The sequence below is a fragment of the Panthera onca genome, chromosome A2 (assembly GCF_046562875.1).
Source record: "Panthera onca isolate mPanOnc1 chromosome A2, mPanOnc1 haplotype 2, whole genome shotgun sequence".
NCBI lineage: Eukaryota > Metazoa > Chordata > Mammalia > Carnivora > Felidae > Panthera > Panthera onca.
The window spans coordinates 124,158,088-124,181,545 of record NC_138340.1 but is presented as its reverse complement, the minus strand read 5'-3'; the positions used below and the strand labels follow the sequence as shown (position 1 = coordinate 124,181,545).

Genomic DNA, 23,458 nt, shown 5'->3' with positions numbered 1-23,458 from the left:
CCAAATTTATATTTAAGAAACCACAGTACAATTTGTAGAGTTTACAAGTCTAAAGAGGAAGGAAAAGAAGATAGTTAATATAGTGAAACAGAGGAGAACTGAGCAAAGTTTAGAAAGGGGAAGGTGGCAGCAGAAAAGAAAGGTTAAACAGCTCAACTAAGATGAATATGAGGTACAAGATCCCTGAGGAAACAGGAAAACAGAAGAGGATACAATTCATCCATCAGCTGCCTTTCAGATACCCACTGACATGACAGACGCTGAGGTGAGAATATGGTAAAGTAACACAGACATGGTCCCTCTCCTCATGGAACTTATAATTTAGTGAGAGAAATATTAAACAAACCCACAATGAAGGTATAATTACGAACTGTGCTTCATGCTATAAAGAAAAAATCTGAGAGGCCATGAGCAAGAATGAGAAGGGTCACAGAAGACCTCTCATGGGAAAGAGATCTATAATTTGGGACCTAAGGATAAATTAGCTGGTGAACATGTAGATGTGTGGCAGGGGGTAATTTTGGGAGGTGGAAAAAGGACAGTATTCAAGGCAAAGGGAAGGGCATATGCAAAGGCCAGAGACAGGAAAAATCTTGATGAGCAGAACTGAAAGGGGGACTTGTGGGCCAAAGGGAATTCTGGGGAAATGGATGGCAGAGAAGTGGATGGGAAGAAGGAGGAAGCAGAGTTCTGTAGGGCAAGGTGATAAGTCTGAGTTTCATCCTAAGGCCAAATGTGTCTTCTGAGAAAGAAGAGAAAAACAAAAGATGAATACAATTATAAACATTTAATATAAGCCAATGGGAAGTAGAGTTTTGTTTTGGACAACCTTGATCTTCATGGAATGATGGCTTCTGTACAGTTTGGGGGAGAAGAAGAGGTTGGAGCTTGAGCAAAATCACAAGGATTAACTTCTGTTGGGAATGAGATCAGAACCAAGTAAACAGAACTCTGGTTAGCAGAGGAAGGCCCAGGTGAAATCACACAGCGTGAGAGGAAACAAAAGTAGCTGGGCCAGTTTTATGATTAACTTTAGCAACAATTTCCAGCCCCAGAGTAGATCCAAGAAAAGTCAAAGATTTACTCAGGACTGGAGACTGACAGGGATCTAGGATGAAAAGCCACAAAGTTCTACAAGGCAGAGCTAAAAGGGCTAGTGGAAAGGCAGACAGACGTGGAGTGGGTACACTGGAAGGTGGGGGTTGGAAGGAGGAGAACTGAGTGAGAGGAAACTGGGAAAGATGATATAATGTTCAGGAAAATGATTCATTTCAAATCAGTTTCACAAGATTATGTTAGGCATCTTCTACATTCCAATTATATTAGATTCTAGGGATGGATTCTAGGAAAATGAATGACAGTCTCTGCCCTCAGAGATGTCAGTCTTATAAGAGGATGTCAATAGAGAGTAGACATCTAATAATGATTGATGGTATAACACAAAAATAAGAATAAACTCAAAATAAAAATGTGATGAAAATTGTTTTTATGATATAAAATGTGTTAATGATCACTACAGATAGCTAGGAATTTTATTTATTAGGTAAACTTCTCAAGAATTACTTTGGATTCCTTTCTAAAAATGGAAATACATTTTTGCATCAGAAAGCTTTGAAAAATATAGTGCCCAAATAACATTAATAGTAATAAACTTAACTATAATATTATATAACTAAACAATTATTTTAACTAGTCACATAAGGAATTTTTCCCAAATAATAAACTATACTCTCCCTCCATTTCACTTATGAAGAAAAAGAGAAACAGGCTTTAATCAGAAGAAAGATACAGATACAATGGTTTATGGTTGGAGTCTCAATTATGGTGTGGTACAGGATGTGTTTTTCAATGGAAATAATGAAGTATGAAGTGTATAATTCATGAGTTTATAAATGTGTAAGTTATCACAGTCTGGTGTTTTACTAATTTTGAAAGATTTTTTTATCTCTTAAAAATATATAAAACATGTAATACCAGGTAACTTACTTGTATAATACACAGTCGCATACACTGATAAATGTCCACCTTGACAAGGTTAACTTTATTTTTTCACTGAAACCCACCAGGCTTCTATACTTGAGCCCTTAATAGTTGCCATTGCCCTTGCTCATAATTAGACAGCCAGTAAGCTGGAGCCTTGCACCCCCTGCCATGTTATTCGCCATAACAATGTTTTTGCTTCTTGTTTTATGGTTGCAGTCACTTCCAAGTTTATTTGTAACAAATGCCAAAAGTATCTCAGAGCAACCAACATGCAAACACCTGTACTAAATAAAAACCATCCTATCGGTATTAGCATAAATCATGGCTTCTGAAAGCTAGAGAGTGACATCACTTTATTTTTTGCTAACATTTTCCACATGACATTGGACCATGGCCCTAAAAGCAGACTTGAAAAAAATACAAAAATTCTGAATAACCAAAATATTTATTTTCAAATTTAAAAAATTAAAGATTTTAACAACTAAAAGCTACTTTTTAAAAAACATAAAGTTTAGACATATCATACAGAGGAATACAACTAAAGGTGCTTTACTTTTTAGAATTAGAAACTTATATGCTCTAAAAACCACGAGAAACAAGAGAATTGTTTCTCATTTTAATTTATAATTGTTTAAGAAATGCCCAAATTACACATAAATCAGAAGGGACGGACTATTCCAACAATTTACTTGAATAAACACATTAAAAATGGAGTTTCTTCAAAGTTTAGTATAAAAGGATTCTCTAAAAGGTTGGCAGCATGGACCTGACTTCATTCAGCGTGACAGCTCAAAGTGGGAGAACATCCTCTCTACTTGCTATGGCTGCTCAGTGTCAGCAGAGCTGTTCCTATTTTAGAACAGGTGTGTTGGCCAGAATTAAAAATGATTAAGACACAGGAATGGGCCAAACTGTATGGACTGGCCAATCTATCCTGCATATGTTTTAACACTTTTAAATGAAAATAATGTGATATAAAATAACTTTTAGTGACTGTCTCATGTAAGCCTCTGATGAGTGAATTGCTTTTAAGCACTTGAAATACTTTACCCAGCCACCCTAAAATCTAAAGGAAAATGAAAAATAAATAAAACTTTAATAATATTCATCAATCTACATTGAAAGGAGAGAAATATATTCTTGTTTTCTAATTTTTTTTAATGTTTATTTATTTTTTTGAAAGAGAGACAGAGCACAAGCAGGAGAGGGGCAGTGAGAGAAGAAGACACAGAATCCTAAACAGGCTCCAGGCTCTGAGGTGTCAGCACGGAGCTGGATGCAGGGCTCGAACCCATGAACCATGAGATCATGACCTGAGCCAAAGTTGGACACTTAACTGACTGAGCCATCCAGCCGCCCCAAGAAATGTATTCTTCTTATTGTTGAAAATGCAATTCCCTGGACAGATAGTGGGTATTGAGAGTAAAAATTGAAAGGAAGAAAACAGGAAGTATGTTTGTTATAATTTTGAGGTGAACCAGTACACCTTACTGCTGAAGACAGAGTCACTGGGGTAGCAAAAGCTGAGGTGGGGTAAAAGTTGAGGGGAGAAAACTGGAAAAACTGTTACCGGTTTGTGGTGAATCTGTAGAAATCCTTTCATATTAGCAACTGCTGGAATAAATGCCCATTTTGCATCCTTATATTTGAAGACAAAACAGCCCCAAATATGAATAGAATATGTAAGAAAAGTTTTTTTTTAAATAATGCATGCCTCAGAGATAAATATCTTCCTGAGGGATGCTCTGGAGTATTGAGATACTCTTTCCTTTGGCCAATCTATGTTATTTTTAAAGATGCCACATATTACACAGAGTTAGGCTTTTGATTGTAATATTTCATATCAGAAAAGACAGCTCACATTTATAACTGGGTGAGGGTACAAATAGGCATTTTACAGATTTATCCATATGACATGACTAAAGACAGAGGTATAGTGATATGTTTTAAAAGTTATTTAATTTATCCCCCTGCTTTCAGGCAGGGTTTTTCCCAAATTATCTTTAGACTGTTGAGTATCCACATTAGTTTAAACATCTGCAAGGAAGGAAATTCCTCAAACTCCCCTGGTATTTTATTCTTGTATTAACAATCCTACTTCCAAGAACACGGCTTTGGTCATCACATTGTAATTAGTTACCAGCCAGCTTGTCTATCAACAAGTATTTGCTAAGTACACACAGGGAGAATGTTATTCTGTTAGGTCTTTGATGGTAGACCTTCCCCTATAGTTACTCTTAATTGCTTCTCCTGTCAAATACAACTCTAATCCTGGATTCAAATATTCTTGCACTAAATTTCCATTCATCCCATTATGGACTCCCTATTACAATGGATAAGAAGGAGCATCCTACTAAAAACTGAATGTTTTCTTTCCTTATACAATACAGTTTGATGTTCAAAACGATTTTGAAAGGTTTTGATGTTTCAAAACAAGGAGGTGTTATCTCAATATTTCAAGTGAAAAAATTATGGCTCCAAACAAGTATCTGCATAATTACTAAATGGCTGACTTCTCCTTCCCAGACTGGCTCTTGCAAATCATTTTAACTCACTGTCTCATCATTCACCCCTTCCTGCTCTCTCACAGAACATTATAAAACTTTACTCAGCATCTGGGCTTTATTAAACTTTTCTTTTTTTTAAATCTCCACATATTCCCAAGTTATATCTAGGTTCTTATTTCTTCTCAAATACTAACTCTATTCAGTCTACCTGTATTCTAGATTATTCCTCTGCCTCTTCAAAGTTTCCCATTTAACAAGAATGTTGCATTTTAGCACTCTCAACTTGCCACCACCTCCTGACCTTCAAACACCTCTGAACATAGTTTTTGAACAGAAGGACAAGAAAAGAAATACAAACTTCTTCTTCTGTCTTGTACCTTCCAATTATGGAAGAATCTTTGCTTGAGCTTCTTCTATTCTTGAGAGTATTGGCATCACTTCTGGAATTGCTTAAAATTCACTCCTCCCCACAGAACGGCTTCTTTTCCCAGTTTTGTGATTCTGCAGCTAAATCCCAAATCCAGTGTTTCCCTCCCTGTGCACACCCTTGGTTTCATCCAATTGCAAAGCTTTAATGATGAACTCTAAGCTCAGGATACTGAAATCTACTTTGCAGGCCTCCATCTTTCCCTGAAGCTAGAATTCCTCACATCCAGCTGTTGACACACATCCCTTCAAGGATGCATCTCAAGCATATTTGAAATGAAGCACATTATCCATAACAAAATGCACTTGCCAACTTAATCATTTCTATCAATGGCAACTAAAAACTGTGATATACTATCTGTATCCTTCTGTGTTTGTCATACTTCCCCTATCCTGCACACCACTGTCATATTAGTACTTCATATAGCTTATGAACCTAAAATAGCTCCCATTATCATCTGCATTATGTGTGATCTCTTTTATCTAGCTTTTCAAGTTCTTATATCAATTAGTGTTTACTGATCTACCCAACTGAATTTCTAATCTGAAACTCACCAGTTTACTTACAGACCCACATCTTCTTGCCTCACTAACTCTCTATATATAATATCTGCCACCACCCTTTTTAAAAGTCCACAACTTATACCTACTTCAAGACTTATCTGCTTTATAAAAAGCTCCACTGATTCATTCTAAAAATGTAAAGTAAGCCAATGTCAATTTTCTGTTTTTGATACTGTACTACAGTTCTGTAAAATGTCACTATTAGGGAAAGCTGAAAGAAGGGAACATGGAATTCTAGGCAGTATTTCTACATCTTCCTATGAGTCCACTATTCAAAATATTATAGGTATTTTATATTATTTCGAAATAAGAAGTTTAAAAAATATATAGTGGACATCAACTATATAAGTATAAATGTGCCAGGCATAAGTGGGGTGCTGAGGTCACAAAGAAGAATAACATACTGAGCCTTCCGTGCATGTTTCCCTCCTATCGGGGAGTGTTATGGACTGAACTGTGACCTCCCCAGAATTCACAGATTGAAGCCCTAACCCCCCATATGGCTGTATTTGAAGATTGGGCCTTTAAAGAAGTAATTAAAGTTGAATGAGGTTATAACGGTGGGGCCCTTATCCAAAAGGACAGGTGTGCTTACAAGAGGAGCAAGAGGCACCAAGAATTTACACATACAGAGAAAAAGGCCATGTGAGGACACAGATAAAAGGTGGCCATCTACAAGCCAAAGAGAAAGAAGTCAGGAGAAACCAAACCTGCCAGCACCTTGATCTTGGACTTGCAATCTCCAGAACTATGAGAAAATACATTTCTGTTGTTGAGGCCACCCAGCCCATGGTGTTTTGTTATGGCGGCCTCAACAAACTAATACAGGAGTGAAGGATGAAGTAAAAATATTAAACCATGGTACCATATGATAAGCACTATAGTAGCCATATGCCCAGAGACCAAGGAGCATAGAAAACAGAAGTGCCAGGAAGACTAGGGAATGCTCTGTAGAACATCATTTCAGCTGGGTCTTCAGAAGTTAGTGGTAATTTTACCACCATCCAAAGACAGACTCTCTAAGCCAAGAAAAACTACAAGCCTGCAAAGCATAGTGTATTTGATGCAGTATCAGTAAAGGATTTTGAGGATAAAAGTGCAGGAGATAACAGCTAGGAGGATAATGTTGGTCTATTTCATAAAGAATGCTGTATTTCAGGCTTATGACTTTTGACTTAATGTGGTAGGTAAAAGAGTGCTGTAGAATATTTTCAAGGAGGTAGGTAACATACCCAGATCCTTATTTTTGCAAAGAAACTCATATTCACGGAAAACTATAAATTCATTAGAGATGCACACAGATTTAGCTACAAAAATATTTACATATAATTATTTATCATCCTAAAATCAAAAATTACATACTTGACAAAAGGGAACTGATTAATTATGTAGGTATTAAAATAATATATTGTATTTAATAATGCAATAATGATATAATGAAAGTTTTGAGTAGGTTATAAAGCAATAGGTGTAGTATGACCCAATTTTAAGAACAAAATACATATATGCAAAGAAAAAAAGATTGGAAGGATATGTATACACAGACACACACATAGAATACATCTATGTATATACACATACATAAATTTATATATAGCAGAGTTTATATCTATTTCAGGGTGGTTGGATTATTAGTGATTTTTAATCTTATTATCCCCTAAATTTCTACAAAACATGTTTTATCTGTGTATTAAAGATATGAGTTACTTTTAACAATTTTATGACAATATAATTCACATATATAATTCACATTTTTAAAATATATATTCAGCGGTTTTTAGAACATCCACAGAGCTGTGCAGCCATCACTACAACCTAATTTTAAAATATTTTTCTCACTCCAAAGGAAATCCCGTACCTTTTAGTTATCACTATCCATTTCTCCACCCCTACCTCACCCACAGCCCTAGGCAACCACTAGTATGCTTTCTGCCTCTATGAATTTACCAGTTTTGGACATTTTATATGATTGGGATCATATAGTATATAATATGCAGTCTTTTGAACTGGGTTTCTTTCACTTAGCATAATGTTTTCAAGGTTCATTCATGTTGTAGTTCTTTATATTGCTGAAGACTATTCCACTATATGGATATGCCATATTTTTTATCTATTTATCAACTGATAAATATTTGGATTGCTTCCATTTTTGGGCTATCATGCTGCTATGAATAATCACAAGATGTTTGCTTTTTATGGTAGTACTAAAAAGAATGAAGGAATGTTAGTACAAGAAGACTACTGGTAGGTCATTTTAAGATCCTAAATAGGACACAGGGACATTAAGTAAGGTAATAGCAGTGTGTACAGTAAAAGGAGATATATTTAGGACGTGCCACCATCACGTTTTGGTGACTGACTGAACATGGGCAGTAAAGGCAACAGAGTCAAAGCTGTTTTGAGGCCCCTGGCCTAGACACTGAGTAACATCATCTACTGAGATGAGACATGAAGAAGGAGGGGAGTTCAAGTGAATTCAGCCATGTGCAGGTGGAGAGGCCTGTGGGGTATTGATGGAGACATGTGAATCCTGGAAGAGAGGCCAGACAGAAAGGTCCAAATGTAGAAATCATAGAATCCAAGGAGTAGTTGGATAAGACTGTCCAGGAGAGCATGAAGACAGAACACCAATAGTCAAGAGCCAGAAAAAGCAACAGGAAGCCACAAAGCAGACTGGAAAATACAGGCCTTAAGGGGACAGGGACAGTTTCCAATAGTGAAAGAAAAGCCAAGGAACGAAAATGTTACGACAAAATGGTCTCAGTGTAAAAGGGTACAGAGTAGCCAAAAGAGTTATAGGCAAAGTGTTCACCAGATTTAGCAACTATGAAGTCACTCATGAAAGAGTGAAAATATTACTCAGAGATCAAGAATAGGCATAATTTGGCTTACTTTCAGAGAGGAGTTGCAGGAAAGGAGATAGGATGGAAACAGAGTCCATGAACTAGCTGCATACATTTATATAAGGAGTGCTGGGACTTGGGTTCATTTCTCATACCAGAAATACAAATAACCACATAAATATATGGTCATTGCCTTTGAACAACTTATTTCCTTTGGGGAATAAAAAAAACACATTAATTTTCCCAATTTATGAAGTTAGTCCTTGTTTTTTCTTTACCACCATTTCTGATACAATTATCCGGTTGCTTTCTATCATGGTCCCTTCTTATGAGTTATATATATATTTTGTAGGAAAATGTATACAATATATGGAAAAGAAAGAGGAGAATGATACTTAGTACCTGTAACTCCACCACCCAAAGTAATTACTATTAATACATACCTTGGTTTATATGTTTCTGAACCACATTTTGAGAAGTATATAGCTGAAGCTCCATCTTTCGTTTTCTGCCTTTGCTGACTTACTTAGAAAGACCTATCCTGCCTGCATATCTAGGTATCTGCCTTTATTTCCTTCTGTGTTTTATGATTTCATTTTTTTACATTTAAACCTCTTAACTATCTGAAATGTATTATAGCACATGGTATAGACTAAGCAATCTATTTTTTTTCTCCAAATGGTTGGCCAGGTCCCAGCACCATTTTTAAATTCATCTTGCCCTCTCTCCACCACTTTGAAATGCCATATTAGCACATGAGGTCTGAGTTCAGATTAGTACATTCTAAATTCTTATATATTTAATTGGCAGACAGGGAGGTGAATTCTATTCCTTATAGAAGTTCTAATGATCCCAAGTAGTCACAGAAAAGCAAAAGTATAACACAAAGATATTCACTCAAAAACTAAGAGACCACTTATAAAATTAAGTCTATCCTCAAATATCTTTCCACATTTAACACTAGATGAATCCCGCCTGCTATCACCTTTAACATGGGTTCATCTCTCACCAACTGTTGGAAATTATTGCAAAATCAGCATGAATAGGCTGCAGAAGGAAATTGTAACTCTTGCAAATGATGCAAGATTTAAAACAGCTAAAATGTAATTAGAGACACAAGGCAGTGACCAGTGAAAATCTGGCAATCATTCCAGTTAATCAAGAGAAGAAAATTGACCAGAAGATGACAGGATAGATGTTTCTGGAGAAAGTGATTTGCATATCAAGCAATTAAGAAAGACCCCTCCCCACCCCCCCATCCCCCCGGGAAATGGATGATGCTTTGGGATATTTTTTCCTAAAAAGGAAGCCTCTTTGGGGCTCCTGGGTGGCTCTGTCAGTTGGAGCATTCGACTCCTGATTTCAGCTCAGATCATGGTCTCATGGTTGTGAGATGGAGCCCCTCATCATGGAACCACATAGTGGGTGTGGAGCCTGCTTAAGATTCTCTCTCTCCCTGTATGGAAACCAATTTGACAATAAATTTCAAAAGAAAAAAAAAAAAAAAAGGAAAATGGATATTTGAAAATTAAAAAAATTAAAAAAAATAAAAAAGATTCTCTCTCTCCCTCTCCCTCTGCTGCTCACAAACAAACAAACCCTCTTTGTAAAGGTGATCCTAAGGTCAAACGTGTCTACCAACATGCCACAAACAAGCAAAAAGAAAAACCCAACAAAATTCTTTCATTGCTGTTTTTAAGAATTAGCACATAATTGTAGGCATGAACATAAGTTTTGGCAAATACATGATAAAGACAAATAAAATACAAATACAAATAAACTTACTGTAAATTTTAATTTTACTTATTTTTCAATTAAACCTTGTTTATTTTCCCCAATAAAAAGAGTAAAATATTGGTTCCAGTTTCAGGTAGTCTTTTTCTGATACCAATTAGTCTCAAACCTTTCATACTTTAATCAATTTTGAATGTTCTATTTGGTGTATCAAGCTCTCATGTTATAACCGCAACACTGCCATTTACTGTTACTTTATAACAAATATTCAAAAAAGGCAAATTTTACACTCTTCTTTTTTAAAATTTCCTATCTGGTCTCACATTTTTCTCTTCTAACTCTAGAATTCTTCTGTCCTCACAAGTGCCTTTTAGATTTTACATCAGTATTCATAATTATTATTAATAGAAGCTCACATTTAGTGAGAATTTGCTGTGTCAGGCACTTACTAAGCATCTTTCAAGTACTGCCATATTTAATTTGGCTAAAAACTCCAGTAAAGTACCATTATTATTCCTATTTATAGTTGAAAAAATCAAGAAGCTAACAAGCTAAGAGACTTTTCCTGTATTATACAACTTAACTGATAAAGGGCCAAGCTAGCTCATGTACTCTTGAAGACAAAGTCCACTTCACAGTTACACAGTTGACCCTTGATCGATGCAGGGGCTGTGAGGGTTGAACCCTGTGCAGCTGAAAATCCACACATAACTCTTGACTCCCCAAACACTTACTAACAGCCTATGGTTGACTGGAAGCCTTATCAAAAACACAAACAGCTGACTAGCACATATTTTGTATGCTGTATAGATTATACACTGTATTCTTATAATAAACTGAGCTGGGGAAAAGAAAATGTTATTAAGAAAACCATAAGGAGGGGAGCCTGGATGGTGTAGTCCATTAAGTGTCCAACTCTTGATTTGGGGTCAGGTCATGATCTCACAGTTTTTGAGTTCAAGCCATGCATTGGGCTCTGTGCTGAGGGTACGGAGTCTGCTTGGGATTCTGTCTCCCTCTCTCTCTGCCCTTCCCCTGCCCACTATCTCTCTCAAAATAAATGAAAACAAGCCTTAAAAAAATCATAAGGAAGAGAAAATACATTACCAGCACTGTACTGTATATATATGTATATATATAAAATTCCATGTTAACATAGACCTATGCAGTTCAAACCTGTGTTGTTCAAGGGTCAACTGTATTCTACCATTTTGGAACTCACTCCTTTTAATAAAAAAAAAAACAAAAAAACAAAAAAACAAACAAAAAAAAAACGAACAAATAGATTCAGAAGCCATTTAGTGACTTTTCCAGAAGCCTTTCCTATATTGAATTTGTCTAAATTTCTTAAATGAAAAACTTCAAACTTATAAAAGTTCAAATAAAGTGTAAAACCAACAGCTAAATCACACTGACAATATGAAAGTAAACACCAAATGTCTTACCAAGCATTAAAGTGAGACCTCAGAAAGTTAACTTAAAATACTACTGAAATGGGTCATTTGGAAAAAGCCTTGAAATAACATCAAACCCTTAAGGCAAAAAGGTCATTAACTCAAGTTTAAAATACTAAAAAGTGGGAGTTTTAAATATATTTCCCCAAAGGATAGAATAGATACCTTATTCAAATTTTTATTCTCCGTTTTCTTCTACCCACTTAACAGAGTAAAGACGTACAAGAGACCAATTTTGTGGTGGTCCATACCACATTTCAAAGTATGTTTTCTGACCCATACCTGAGAAAAGGCTCATCTTATTTATAAAACTGTTTTCTCCCCCTACCCCAAATCAGCTTCCTTGAGGTCCAGCAATCCGAAAGTGCCAAACCAAATACAGCTGAAGCTATGGCCCATTGCAATGTCTGACTCATTTGATCACGTTAAGAGAATATTCCCCTGAGGCACTTGACCAGGCTGGATGGCCCTTAAGCCTTTTTTCTTGCCCAGCTTACTCTACCTGACCTGCTGTGGGGCCCACACCATTTATTTGCTCTCCAAGCTTCCAGCTGATGGGTCATCAGTAACTCATTCCACCTCTTGGGGGGCAAAGCATCACCTAGACACATGAAGGTTAAAAACCCATACAGAAATGATACAAAGCTCCAGCATTCATGAGGTTAAAATGATTTGCCTGCAAATACCATAAGTTAGGCCCACCCACATGTGCATTAAGTTCTGCATAAATGTGCTTAAGGGAGTCAAGTCTTAGCTATAATTAGAGCCCCTGAAATGTCAAACTAGACAGTGAGGTCATAAAAGGAAGCCTCTGGCAATCTAAGGCAAATCTCTCAGCTTCAAGCACCTGCAGGGACAAGCAGATAACAAACAAGTATAAGAAGCCAGCTAGGCCACTTACAGGCATTCACATTCAGATTTTTTAAAAACATTGCCCTGGTCCTCTGTGACTCTTTCTCTAAGGGGATGCACACAACTGAGATTAGAAAGAAGACATTTAATGGAAGTGCAATATTCCCCATCAGAAAAAAATGTGAATACCAGAGCTATAGGCAGGAGGCATGGAAGTTTGATGGTTCTACAATAAAAATTTTAAAAATAATAATAATTTTTAAAAAATCATTTACCCAGAAAGGGATAGGCTAAATCTTGATGGAGAATCTGAAGGTTGATAAAGGCAAACAGAAGAAATGTGAGGCAAAAAGTCCACAAGGTAATTCCCAGTGGGAAAGATTTTCAAACTCTGGATGCCAGGGAGGATGTTGTCATCATGGCCTTTACTGGAGCAAAGAAAGGGCACATCCAAGGTGCCGGGCTCATAAAGTCATGAGGCTAGAAAAGACCAAGGGTTTTTTATTCTGAGATGTTTATCCATCTGCAATTTAATAAGGAACATGGTAAAATTACACACACTCCTGCCTTTTAATACCAACCACTAAGTCGCTTCATCTTCCTAGGCCTCGGTTACCTCAGCTGTTAAGTGAGGGAGGTGAACCAGATGATTTCTGAGTTCCTGCCCAGCTTTTAGTATATGTGCTGCCGAAGCAAGCACTCCTGCCCAGCTTTTAAAAAAAAGATCAGGTCTGTGAAAAATGGTCCTGCGCTTGTGTGTTCAGAAACTCACTCCTTTCTAATATGCCACTTTACCTTCGTGTATTCTGAAACCAATTATTATTAACTAAACTAACACTGTAAATTGCATAATTACTGGCTTGAAGCAGAAAATAACACAGTATTTCTTATTATCTCTGTGATAATGGTATCATATCACCTATGGAGATGATAAAAATAAACCACAAGCGAAGACAAATCTTTAACATATTCTTCAAAGCAAAGAAAAGACACTGTGTGAAACTATTTCTGCCCTCTTCCCCCCCACCCCCCAACAGTGCTGGACTAATTTAAGTGAAAAGAAGGGCAGATCAAGAACAGCTTACACAGGAGAAAGCTTGGGCTAGAAATGTATTTGTACCATTATGGTCTGTGTAGTCTAGAGGGAAGCACAGTAGGCTAGATTAGATTCTAGACTTAATCCTTCTGGTCACCATGTAACTCTGATCAGATATTTAGCTTTTCCTAACTTCATTTTCTGTTTATAAAAAGCAATAATCCTACATGTTTTTTCCACCTGAGAAATGTGCTAAGGACAGAAAGAAGTGTGTGAAAAATTTGAGTTCTAGGGAGGAAAGGTATTATAGGTAATAATGGAGCATGTTAATAACAAAGAACACTGATTTAACAATTTTTCAAAACTCACTACCATGACTGGATCAAAGCCAGTGGGGATAGAGAGTCACTCAACCAGAGTAAAGAACTGGGTCATGGGTAAGCAGAAGCAATGAAGACAATGACAGTACAGCACAACAGAAAGCCAAACCCTCCCCAGTGGACTGAACTTGGCTAGACTAGGCATGAGAGGCATAGACCTGGCTTACAGGAGCCTGCTTTGTGAACAAATACATTCTCTATCTTCCTGCGTTTCTTCATTTCTCCCTCCCTCCCTTCTCCTCCTCCTTTCCTCTGCCCCTTCCCTCCACACATTCAAAACTTTTGCATCAAGGGCTTATATGGACACAGCTCTCAAGCTGTTTCTACACCTACTTATTTAAACAAATGACTAAAGTTCCATAATCAACAAATGTGACTAAGGGAGCATGTGTTCTCTCCAGGCGTGCAGGTCTTTGCTAACAGCATTGTCACTGGCGTCCTAATGGCTGTTTCTAAAGAGGCTCAGGCAGGGAGACAGGAAGGTGGGGAACAGAAGGCAGGGCTGCTGAGGCTTCTATAGATGTGCCAGCCAATCGGGGGCTGATCCCATCTCTTTCTTCAGTTTTCTCTTTCACATATTTGTCCCTCTCCCTCAAGCCTCCTTTGTTTTTCCAATCAGCAAGGAAGGAGAGAAAGCCATGTACTGAGTGCTGATCATAGTAAATGTTTTTCATTTACTATCTCATTAAACCTAAATATTTATTTCTTATGAAAATAAATCTGTAATAGTGGACAGAAGACAGATGAGTAGAGGCCAAAGGACTAGTTAGGATGATGTTATTAACAAGGGCAAGATGGAGAGGACCTAGATTAAGATAAACTGTATTAGAACTGTTTCTAGGTGGAAAGACATTTCTATTCTGAAATGTCATATTAAAAATATTCTTTTGGAATAAAAGTTAGGTTCTGTCCATGCGTAAGGTAAAAAATATTTCAAATCAGGGGCATCTGGGTGGCTTATCAGTTAAGCATCTGACTTTGGCTCAGGTCATGATCTCATGGTTGGTGGGTTTGAGCCCTGCGTGGGGCTCTGTGCTGACAGCTCAGAGCCTGGAGCCTGCTTTAGATTCTGTGTCTTCCTCTCTCTCTGCCTCTCCCCTGCTCATGCTCTGTCTCTCTCTCAAAAATAAAATAAACATTAAAATTTTTTTTCAAATATTTCAAATCATAGAATATAGAAACCCATGACCCCAAATGAGCTATTTTCCCACCCCCAAATTTACAGGCTGAATTACACATATATCACAATGGTAATAATTAAGGGGCACCTGGCTGGCTCCATTGGAGCGTGCAACTCCTGATGTTCAGGTTGTGAGTTTGAGCCCCATGTTGGGTGTAGAAATTACTTAAATAAATAAAACTTAAAAAAACAGGTAATAATTAAATATTACAATGGTAATAATTATAGCTTTATTTTTTGAGCGTGTCTCTATTCCAGGCATCGTGCTAGGCACTTGACAAACATCTAAGGCCCCGGTGACAAGGGAGGCATTATTACACCCCTTTCCAAGGAAGAAACTAAGACTCTGGAAAGTTAACTAACATATCCAGGGTCATATAAGTAGTAAAGAATAAAGGCAGGACCCAAACACTGGTCTGTCTGCCTCCAGAGTCTGTGCTTATTAGATTATGCTATGCTGTCTCTATGTTTATCTTTTTAGGTTTTCGTTTGCGTTCCTTTTTACTTCTAGGAATGCTGATTGAGGGAAAAAGGAAGCAAGAGGAAGGGCATCAGCATGGGGGTGGGAAGGAGCACATAATACTTGAAAGAAGGAAGAAGAGAAAACCACACCACTTCTCTCTGATACTAGGGCGCTTGCTTTAGAAGGAAATAGATACTACAGCTGCTGCATTTAACTCATTTATATACTTGAAGTCCTTTGTTGTTGCCATAAAGACAGACACCATGAGGGAAGCAGGACGTGGAAGCTGCTGCCTATGAGGGACACAAGTACACCACCATTGATTGCTTAGCCCCTCTGACCATGGGAAGAGCTGACCTGGATGACCACGGCCATCACTTTGCTCCTGGTGGGGCAAGCTGTGTCTCTCTCTACCTTGGCTTATAGGTGCCATGACTCTGGAGCCTGTTCACATCTCCTGATCCCAGTCTTTTTCTTTGTCTCTTCCCCTTTATTCTGATGACCACAATCCAAGCAAACACCAGAAGGGATAGGACTCATCTGGATTACATTAAGTGCTTGTATTATGCTATTTACATTTATGAAATATGGTATCGCGAGACCACATTTAGTAAAACTTTTCCTTAAAAATAGTTTTATTCGCTAATCCACTTTTTATTGGTTAGAAGCAAAACAAAATGGCTCATATATTTAAAAACAGAGGGAAGAAAAAAGACATACCATTCTAGAAATGTCTAGCAAGCAAATACCCCAGGAATATTTATCCAAGTGGTTACCCTGGGATATCTGAGGGGAAATGTGAAAGCAATTTTCTTGGCTATCATCACTTTAATATGAAATGTAAACCCCAAATACAACCTCAGGCGCATTCCTTTAATTTGAGTAAAGTAGTTGTGTTTAGGGAGCATGGATGAAGCTCTTACCTGGCATGACCATGGTCTGTGGGGCTGCCGCATCCGTACTTAAGCAGAGTCGTCCACCTTTGGCTAATCTATCACAGAGCAAGGTGATATGTTTCTTTAGTCGGCTTGTGTCTTTGGGTATGTTCAGCTGGCTGCTGAGGTTCAAAGCCTGCTCCTTTGAACTCTTTGAGAGGCAAGTCTTCAAGAGGTGGGAAATGGCAGCATCCACTGTTTCTTCCCAGCCCTAGATACAAGAGCCGATTTTGAATTTAGGCAAAGATGACAAATGAGCAAAGTAGGCACTTACTGTTCATCAAGTTAGAAAATTGAGTGTTTACGTCCGAGTGTTAGGGACCTGTTGAGAGTCTGGTTTCTGGAATATTTCATACCAGTCTGGTTTTGAATTCTAGCTCTAACAGCTGTTTGATCAGGAGCAAGTTACTTAATTCCTCTTAGTCACATCCTTATCTACAAATGAGGATACTAATATTAGTCTGCAGCTCCAAAGGCTGGGGTGATTAAATGAGATGCTATATGAAAAGCATTTAGCCCTGTGCCAGACATAAATAAATAACAATAATAATAATCCCAGGTATAGGTATGATTGATGACCTGGATCCTGAAGCTGCCAGGATTATAGTTCATTTTGCCTTATCTTTCTGCTGAAGGAGTACTGGCCAGGACAGGGAGGTCCTCTGCATATCTTGGGGGAAACTGGAATGTAGAGAAAATCCTGGCGTCTCTCACAGCTATTGGTCCCACAGCCTTGGGGTTGTAGGCAGAAACCAGAAGAGTTTATTTCAAGGGAGATTTTGTGAGACACAAGCCTATCTAGTCCCACTTCACTGCCCAGGTGACAGAAAGTGACAGAAAGTGAGAAAGTGGGACATTTACCCCACTTCTGCTGGGACCATATGGCTGTGCTACAATGAAAACCTCAAGAAGTGCAGTGTCCCCTTAGCACCATGAAGGCTGTAATTCTAGGAATAACAGTGTTGGGCAGGGACCTCTTCGTGATCATAGAGGGTACCAGCACTGGCAGAACTGGCATGAGGAGGAACCACCCTCAGGTGGGTTCAGATAACAACAGGGCAAGAAGCAGGAGGGGTCGGCTATAAGCTCCCATGGCGCATCCCTGGGGGGTCCTAGAGACAGCCAGGTACAACTTTTATAGAGGTCTGTAGGTCCTAAACAGCACGAGTGGGAATATGAAAGCACGAGTGAAATCTGGGTATTATTGCCAATATGACTCCATTTATATCCAGAGGTTGGCAAAACCTAGAGCTCCACAGGCCTGACAATCAAAATGAAAATACAGAGGAAGACATTGAGTGAATTTATTCACATAGAATGCTACAGAATAGTCCAAGCCCCTTATATAAGAGGTGAGAAACCTGAGACTCAGAAAGAAAACTCCCCCCCACCTCCTTCCACCCTCCTCGCCCTCCCCACTTCCCTCCCCGCCCCCCACCCAGCCACAGAGATCTACTATTTGCATTGCTCCATCCTCAACCTTATTGGCTACAGCTGTCTTTCAACTACCCAAATTGGATTAGGTTACTCCTTACCCTGTGCTGTGGTGGCTGGCTGCGTATTTGGTTTCCCCACCAGAGTGCCTGGCATTCTCCATACCCCTAGCACTATGTTTAATAAACAGAGGGTGATCAAGAAAGAAACGGGTGCCTGGGTGGCTCAGTCGGTTAAACTGCCGACTTCGGCTCAGGTCATGATCTCGCGGTCAGTGAGTTCAAGCCCTCCGTCGGGCTCTGTGCTGACAGCTCAGAGCCTGGAGCCTGTTTCAGATTCTGTGTCTCCCTCTCTCTGACCTTCCCCCATTCATGCTCTGTCTCTCTCTGTCTCAAAAATAAATAAACGTTAAAAAAGAAAAAGAAATATGTTAGCTAGACAAAGAGAGACATGGTAAGATAGAGAACTAGGATATTAGAGCTGGGAGGACTTTGGAGATCTTTAGTCCAGTCTTGTGGGATTTTCCTAGGACCCCATATACAATAGCAACCATCTGTCTAGGCATGGTTGTCTTCACACAGTCCAAAATTACAACTTTTGGAGGCAGTTCACTACTTCCAGGGACATGTGTAACCAGCAGAAAACTATTCTCATACCGAGCCAAAATCTGCCCCATTGGCCCTTAGTCTACCCTCCAGAGCCATGCACAATAAATCTAACCTCTCTTCTACATGACAGTCCTTTATATCTGTGAAGACAGCAGTTCTGTACCCTCGCCTCCAGAATAAACAGCCTCAGTTCCTCCAGCTCTTCCTAATATAAACATGGTTTCAAGTTTTCTCTCCATCCTGACCACTTGTCTTTGAATGAGCTCCAATTTTAAACACTTAAAAAATTTATACAGCTAACTAGAGAACCCTAAACTGACCCCAAGACACCAGGCTAAGGATGGGAGTCCAGGTTAGGAAATAGCCATCCTTCCCATTTACAGGCAATTCTCCCTGCCAGCCTGGCCTCTGGTTGTCTCTGCTCTCTTGGCAACTGTATCAACTCTTGATTCACAATGAGTGACCAGAAAACTAAACTCTAGACCTTTTTCATACTTGCCACACATCTTCCTTCTAGGCTTGTGCAGTTGGTTCTTTAGACCTAAGGGAAGACTCTATACATGTCCACTGAAGAACTCCCCACTAATTGCTGAAATCAAGGTATTTTACTTTACTGACCCATTATAGACACCGCTAGGCAAATTAGGATACAAATTAATTACTTTACACTCATCTTGAATATCCTTTCAAGAGATGTCAAAGACTGTAAAAACAGCTTCCTACTCCAAACCACTAAATAATGAACCAGTAGTTACCACAAAGGCATCTCTATACAACTACCAAAATCTAGACAAATATCTAAAATGGAATTTGTATTTCAATGATAATGGGAAAAGGCGAATTAAGACAAAATACTAAACCAGATGTCATCTGAGAGGACATATTTTCAAGTTCTTTCAGAGCCATTGACAAAGACCTCTGGAATATAAGAAGGAAAGATCTTTTGCATATAATTTGGCATTTGTGTGCTCTGTGGTCATTTCAGCACTGAAACAGTTCCTACCATTTTATAGACTATTTGTTTAAGCAAACTACTATTTTCATACATAACTTACAGTAGCATATTAGATCATTTAAGTAGATATGGCATTTAGTTAACATGGAGGTACTACGAATTTTCTTTCTTACTGCCAACTTTCAGATCAAGTCAAAAACCATGTCATGTTTAGGTATTTGGCATGGCTACTTCTTTAATATAATGAGGCACGATGCCAATACTTTTTAGAAGGATTGCTACTAAAATATAAGATTATTATTTGGAAGGACTATATTGCTACATAAACTCAAATATGATAATAAAAGGAAAGTTTATGACAAAAATGAAGAGCCTTTGAAATGAGAGTTTTATTAAATAAAAATACAGTGATAATTCAACGACCAAACATGTAGCATACTTACCTCAGGAAATGTGAACCAGGACTATGTGGAAATGCATAATCTGCCAGTGTGAGAAGTACCTTAAAGGTAAGCTATTTTAACCATATTTTTGGTGTTTGAATCCACCACTTTTATTTATAGCTCTTAAATTGACAAGTCTAATATTCAGTCTTAACGCCTAAACACACACACACACAGACACCATGCACATATCTACTCTTTATCCTTTACAGTTGAGTATCAATTGTACTAATATTTTCCCTCTTCTAACTGTGAGAGTGAAAGAAAATCCTAACTTTGGGAAAATTGTCCTAAAAGTTATCTAGAAGGGGAGAAACTGCTAAGCATGTGCTCTTTAGTAAGAACTGATTTGATTTTACTTCTCAAATCCCATGTGTGGTTTTTAGAAAACAATAGCAGGTGGGAAGTTAAATTAATTAATTAATGTGTGAATAAATAATGTGTCAATAAATAAATTTAAATGCACATGTTACTCTGTTTTATCTTCTTTATAATCCATGTCGGTATTAGAAATTAATTTATTTACCAGGTTTTTGGTGCTTACTTTATCTAGTCTAATATTGATAATTCGGGTTTTCCTTTGTTCCCAAGGACTAGGCTCAACCCCATGTGGTAACTTCATTTCTGCCTTAGCCCTTTCTACCTGAGCCCCTACATTGGGAGCCTGCTTACAAAGTTACTCCTTTATGGACCGGGCTGCCTTACCCCTGCCAAATGCCCTCCACGGAACTGGACCCAACAGGTGTGGCCCTGCTGTCTGACTTCTCTAATGCCAAGTTGTCTGCTGCACACATCCGCCAACATGGTTTCCCAGTGCTCAGTTTTCATGTTTCACCTGCCTGTGTTGAGGCTGCTATACCCCATGCTGGTTCCAGGTGCCTCTCTGTACCAGATGATGCCTCATTTCTATGAGTCAGCTTTGTAAATTCAAGGCCTTGGCTTCTCTTCTCTGTTCCTCCTCCTGACTGAAGACAGTCAACTGAGCTACACTTTTTGCTATCCAGAGAGCAGGCAGCTACTGCTGAATTTCCAACTTCTGCTCTAACTGCGCTGCTAGTCTGCCCTGGTCACTGTGCCTAAACACCAGCACAAGCAAGCAGTTTATGAGAAATAGTGAGAAGCAGAAAGTTTGACCACATTTGTAAAGTTAATTTCCTAGGGTATCAACCAAAGTAACCAAAGAAAAAATTAAACCAGAAGAGTATTCTCCTACCACCTGTGTATTAAAACAATTGGGTTGAAGACAGCTGCCTCTAGGTTTCTAGGTTCCGACTTCACCTCCTTCACCTCAACCTCCCCTTCTCTGTAAGACCTTAGGATAATCACTTAATCTCTGTGGGCTATATCTGAGGTCACCATAAAACAGGAATAACACTATTTGCCATCCCAATCTTATGTGAATGGTAAGGCACTCTGAAATCGTAAGTGGAAGATACTATGAAAAAAGTATGCATATTCAATCCTACTTTAAAAAAATCAAAAAATACAAACACACCACTGAAGTCCAATATTCAAAGTAACATCTTTAAACTTTTATTCAAATTACAAACTTCTGCAAATGTATGTTTATAATAGAAGCACTACCACATCCTTAACTATAGTAGGATAGGGGGAAATACCACAAAACCCCATCACCAAATGTGCACACAGTCAGTTCTAAGGGAGAGAGAAAATGTAAAAAAAAAAGGAGATCTGTCTAAAGGAGCAAATGGAGATTATGCAGCTATAGCCCAGATTTCAGCTGCGGAGAGAAAACTCTCAGAAATAGCTTGTCTTACATTATACATTTGAAGGTAAGATAACCTTTACATCATATTCATTTATCTGAAAAAGAACTATATCAAAGAGAAGTAAATTCCCTCTTGAAAAGATGTAAAGGGTGCACAAAGAAAAGTCTTTGGTATTCATGATTGCTCTATGGAGCCTTATGGTCATTATTACTTTGTGCTATATTGTAGAGTTTCATACTTAGCCAAGATACCCTAAAGATAATCACAGGAAGGGTCATTGCAAATTGAGGACAAACAAAATTTAGTGCTATACTTGTAAATTATACATTCTGGAAGATGAGAGAATTTTTCAGGATTTATCTGGGTTCAGTTTATTTCCAAAGAATAGATTATATTCAGTGCATCTTTCTCTAATGCAGAGGGCTCAAAATGTTGAGCTATTTACCCTGAAAAGTAAAACAGCTCTTTGAAACTAAAACACAATAAAATAAAAGGGGATTAAGAGCACACTTATTGTGATGAGCATTGAGCAATGTCTAGAATTGCTGAATCACACTATATTGTATGCCTGAAACTAATGTAACACTGAATGTTAACTATAATGGAATTTTTAAAAACAGGAAAAATGACCAAATAATGAACACAAACCTTCAAGAATTAAAAAAAAAAAAGACACCAAGCTATATGGCCTCTATGGCATCTTAATAAGTTTCACATTATTATATTCAACAGTTTTTGTAAAATAAAGCTTTGCAAAAAATCAGCTTTAAATTTTCAACCCATCACCAATAAAATGAAACATTCCCCAATATCATTCTTTTAAAGTTTTAATCTGAAGTGATTTATTGGACATTTGGAGTTCTCTACTTCCTTGACATGATTCAAAAGCTGTAAAAGTCTAATTCACATTTCAAACAAAAGTAAAACAGGGTACTGGGCTTATCACCACTGCTTTGTGAAAAATGAAGCACATTGCTTCCTAATGGATGACAATCTAAAAATTCTTTGATGAACAGAAGACAAGTAACCTTCATAGAATTTAGCTGCAATACAAGCAGAAAGCACAAGACTGCTTCAAACCAAGGTACTCTGATTGTTTGTTTAAGCTTATGTTTTGCATTTGATTGGTATTCCCATTCTGACTCCAATGCTATATACGGTAGATTACATGAATTACCATAAAACTTGATCCCAGATAGAAAATGTTCAGTTTTAAAACAAAACAAAACAAAACATCAGTGATGTCCCAAGTAGCCAACCACCTTCACTAAGCACTAATGTTTGCTTCAGGAAAAGCTCCTGATCAACAAGCACTATTCAGAAGGAATTTACAAAACAAAACAAAACACAAACATTAAGACTGGAAAATCAAATAGATTGATAATGAAGATCCCAGAAGAAAGTTGCTCTGGCAATGGTAGATTAGATCATTTTGACCAATTATCCTACTGAAAATAACTAGAAACAAATACATAAAAATCATGTTTTTTAAGGCACAGAAAAGCTGACAAGTTAGTGATAGGAGACACTGGAGGCCCAAGAAGGTAAGTCCTGTGAGGCTGCTTTTCCCACTGAAGTCATTAGCCTAGCATGCATCATGGATCCTTCACTTATACCACCTCTCGCTAATGACTTATGCTTGCTTAAGCTTTCCATTTAAGAGGCAGCATGGATCATGAAAAATGCATTGGATTAGAAGTCAGAAGACCTAAGCTGAATTGTGACACCTTTCCTTACAAGCTGTTTGTTTCTGGGAAAATTATTTTAGTTCTCTAGGTTTTGGTTTCCTTATCAGTTAAAACCCAGAAGATGGTTTTTCCTTGGCAGATGCCCATAGATTTCAGACATATTTGGCAATTGTATGTACTTAATTCCATACTATCATTCTTACTTATAAGAGTTCTCTCTAAAAGGTACCTAATCTGGGCTGG

At 37.9% G+C, this 23,458-nt stretch overlaps 1 protein-coding gene across 5 annotated transcripts in view; it reads right to left on the bottom strand.

Annotated features, from left to right (window-relative positions):
* BBS9 (Bardet-Biedl syndrome 9) overlaps window positions 1-23,458 on the bottom strand; it is a 441,850-nt gene that overhangs the window by 45,549 nt on the left and 372,843 nt on the right. For all 5 annotated transcript variants that reach the window (XM_078440712.2, XM_078440700.2, XM_078440701.2 and 2 more), the window contains one exon: window positions 16,346-16,568. In XM_078440712.2, the coding sequence (XP_078296838.2) occupies window positions 16,346-16,568 (223 nt within the window). The remainder of the gene's footprint in view (window positions 1-16,345; window positions 16,569-23,458) is intronic.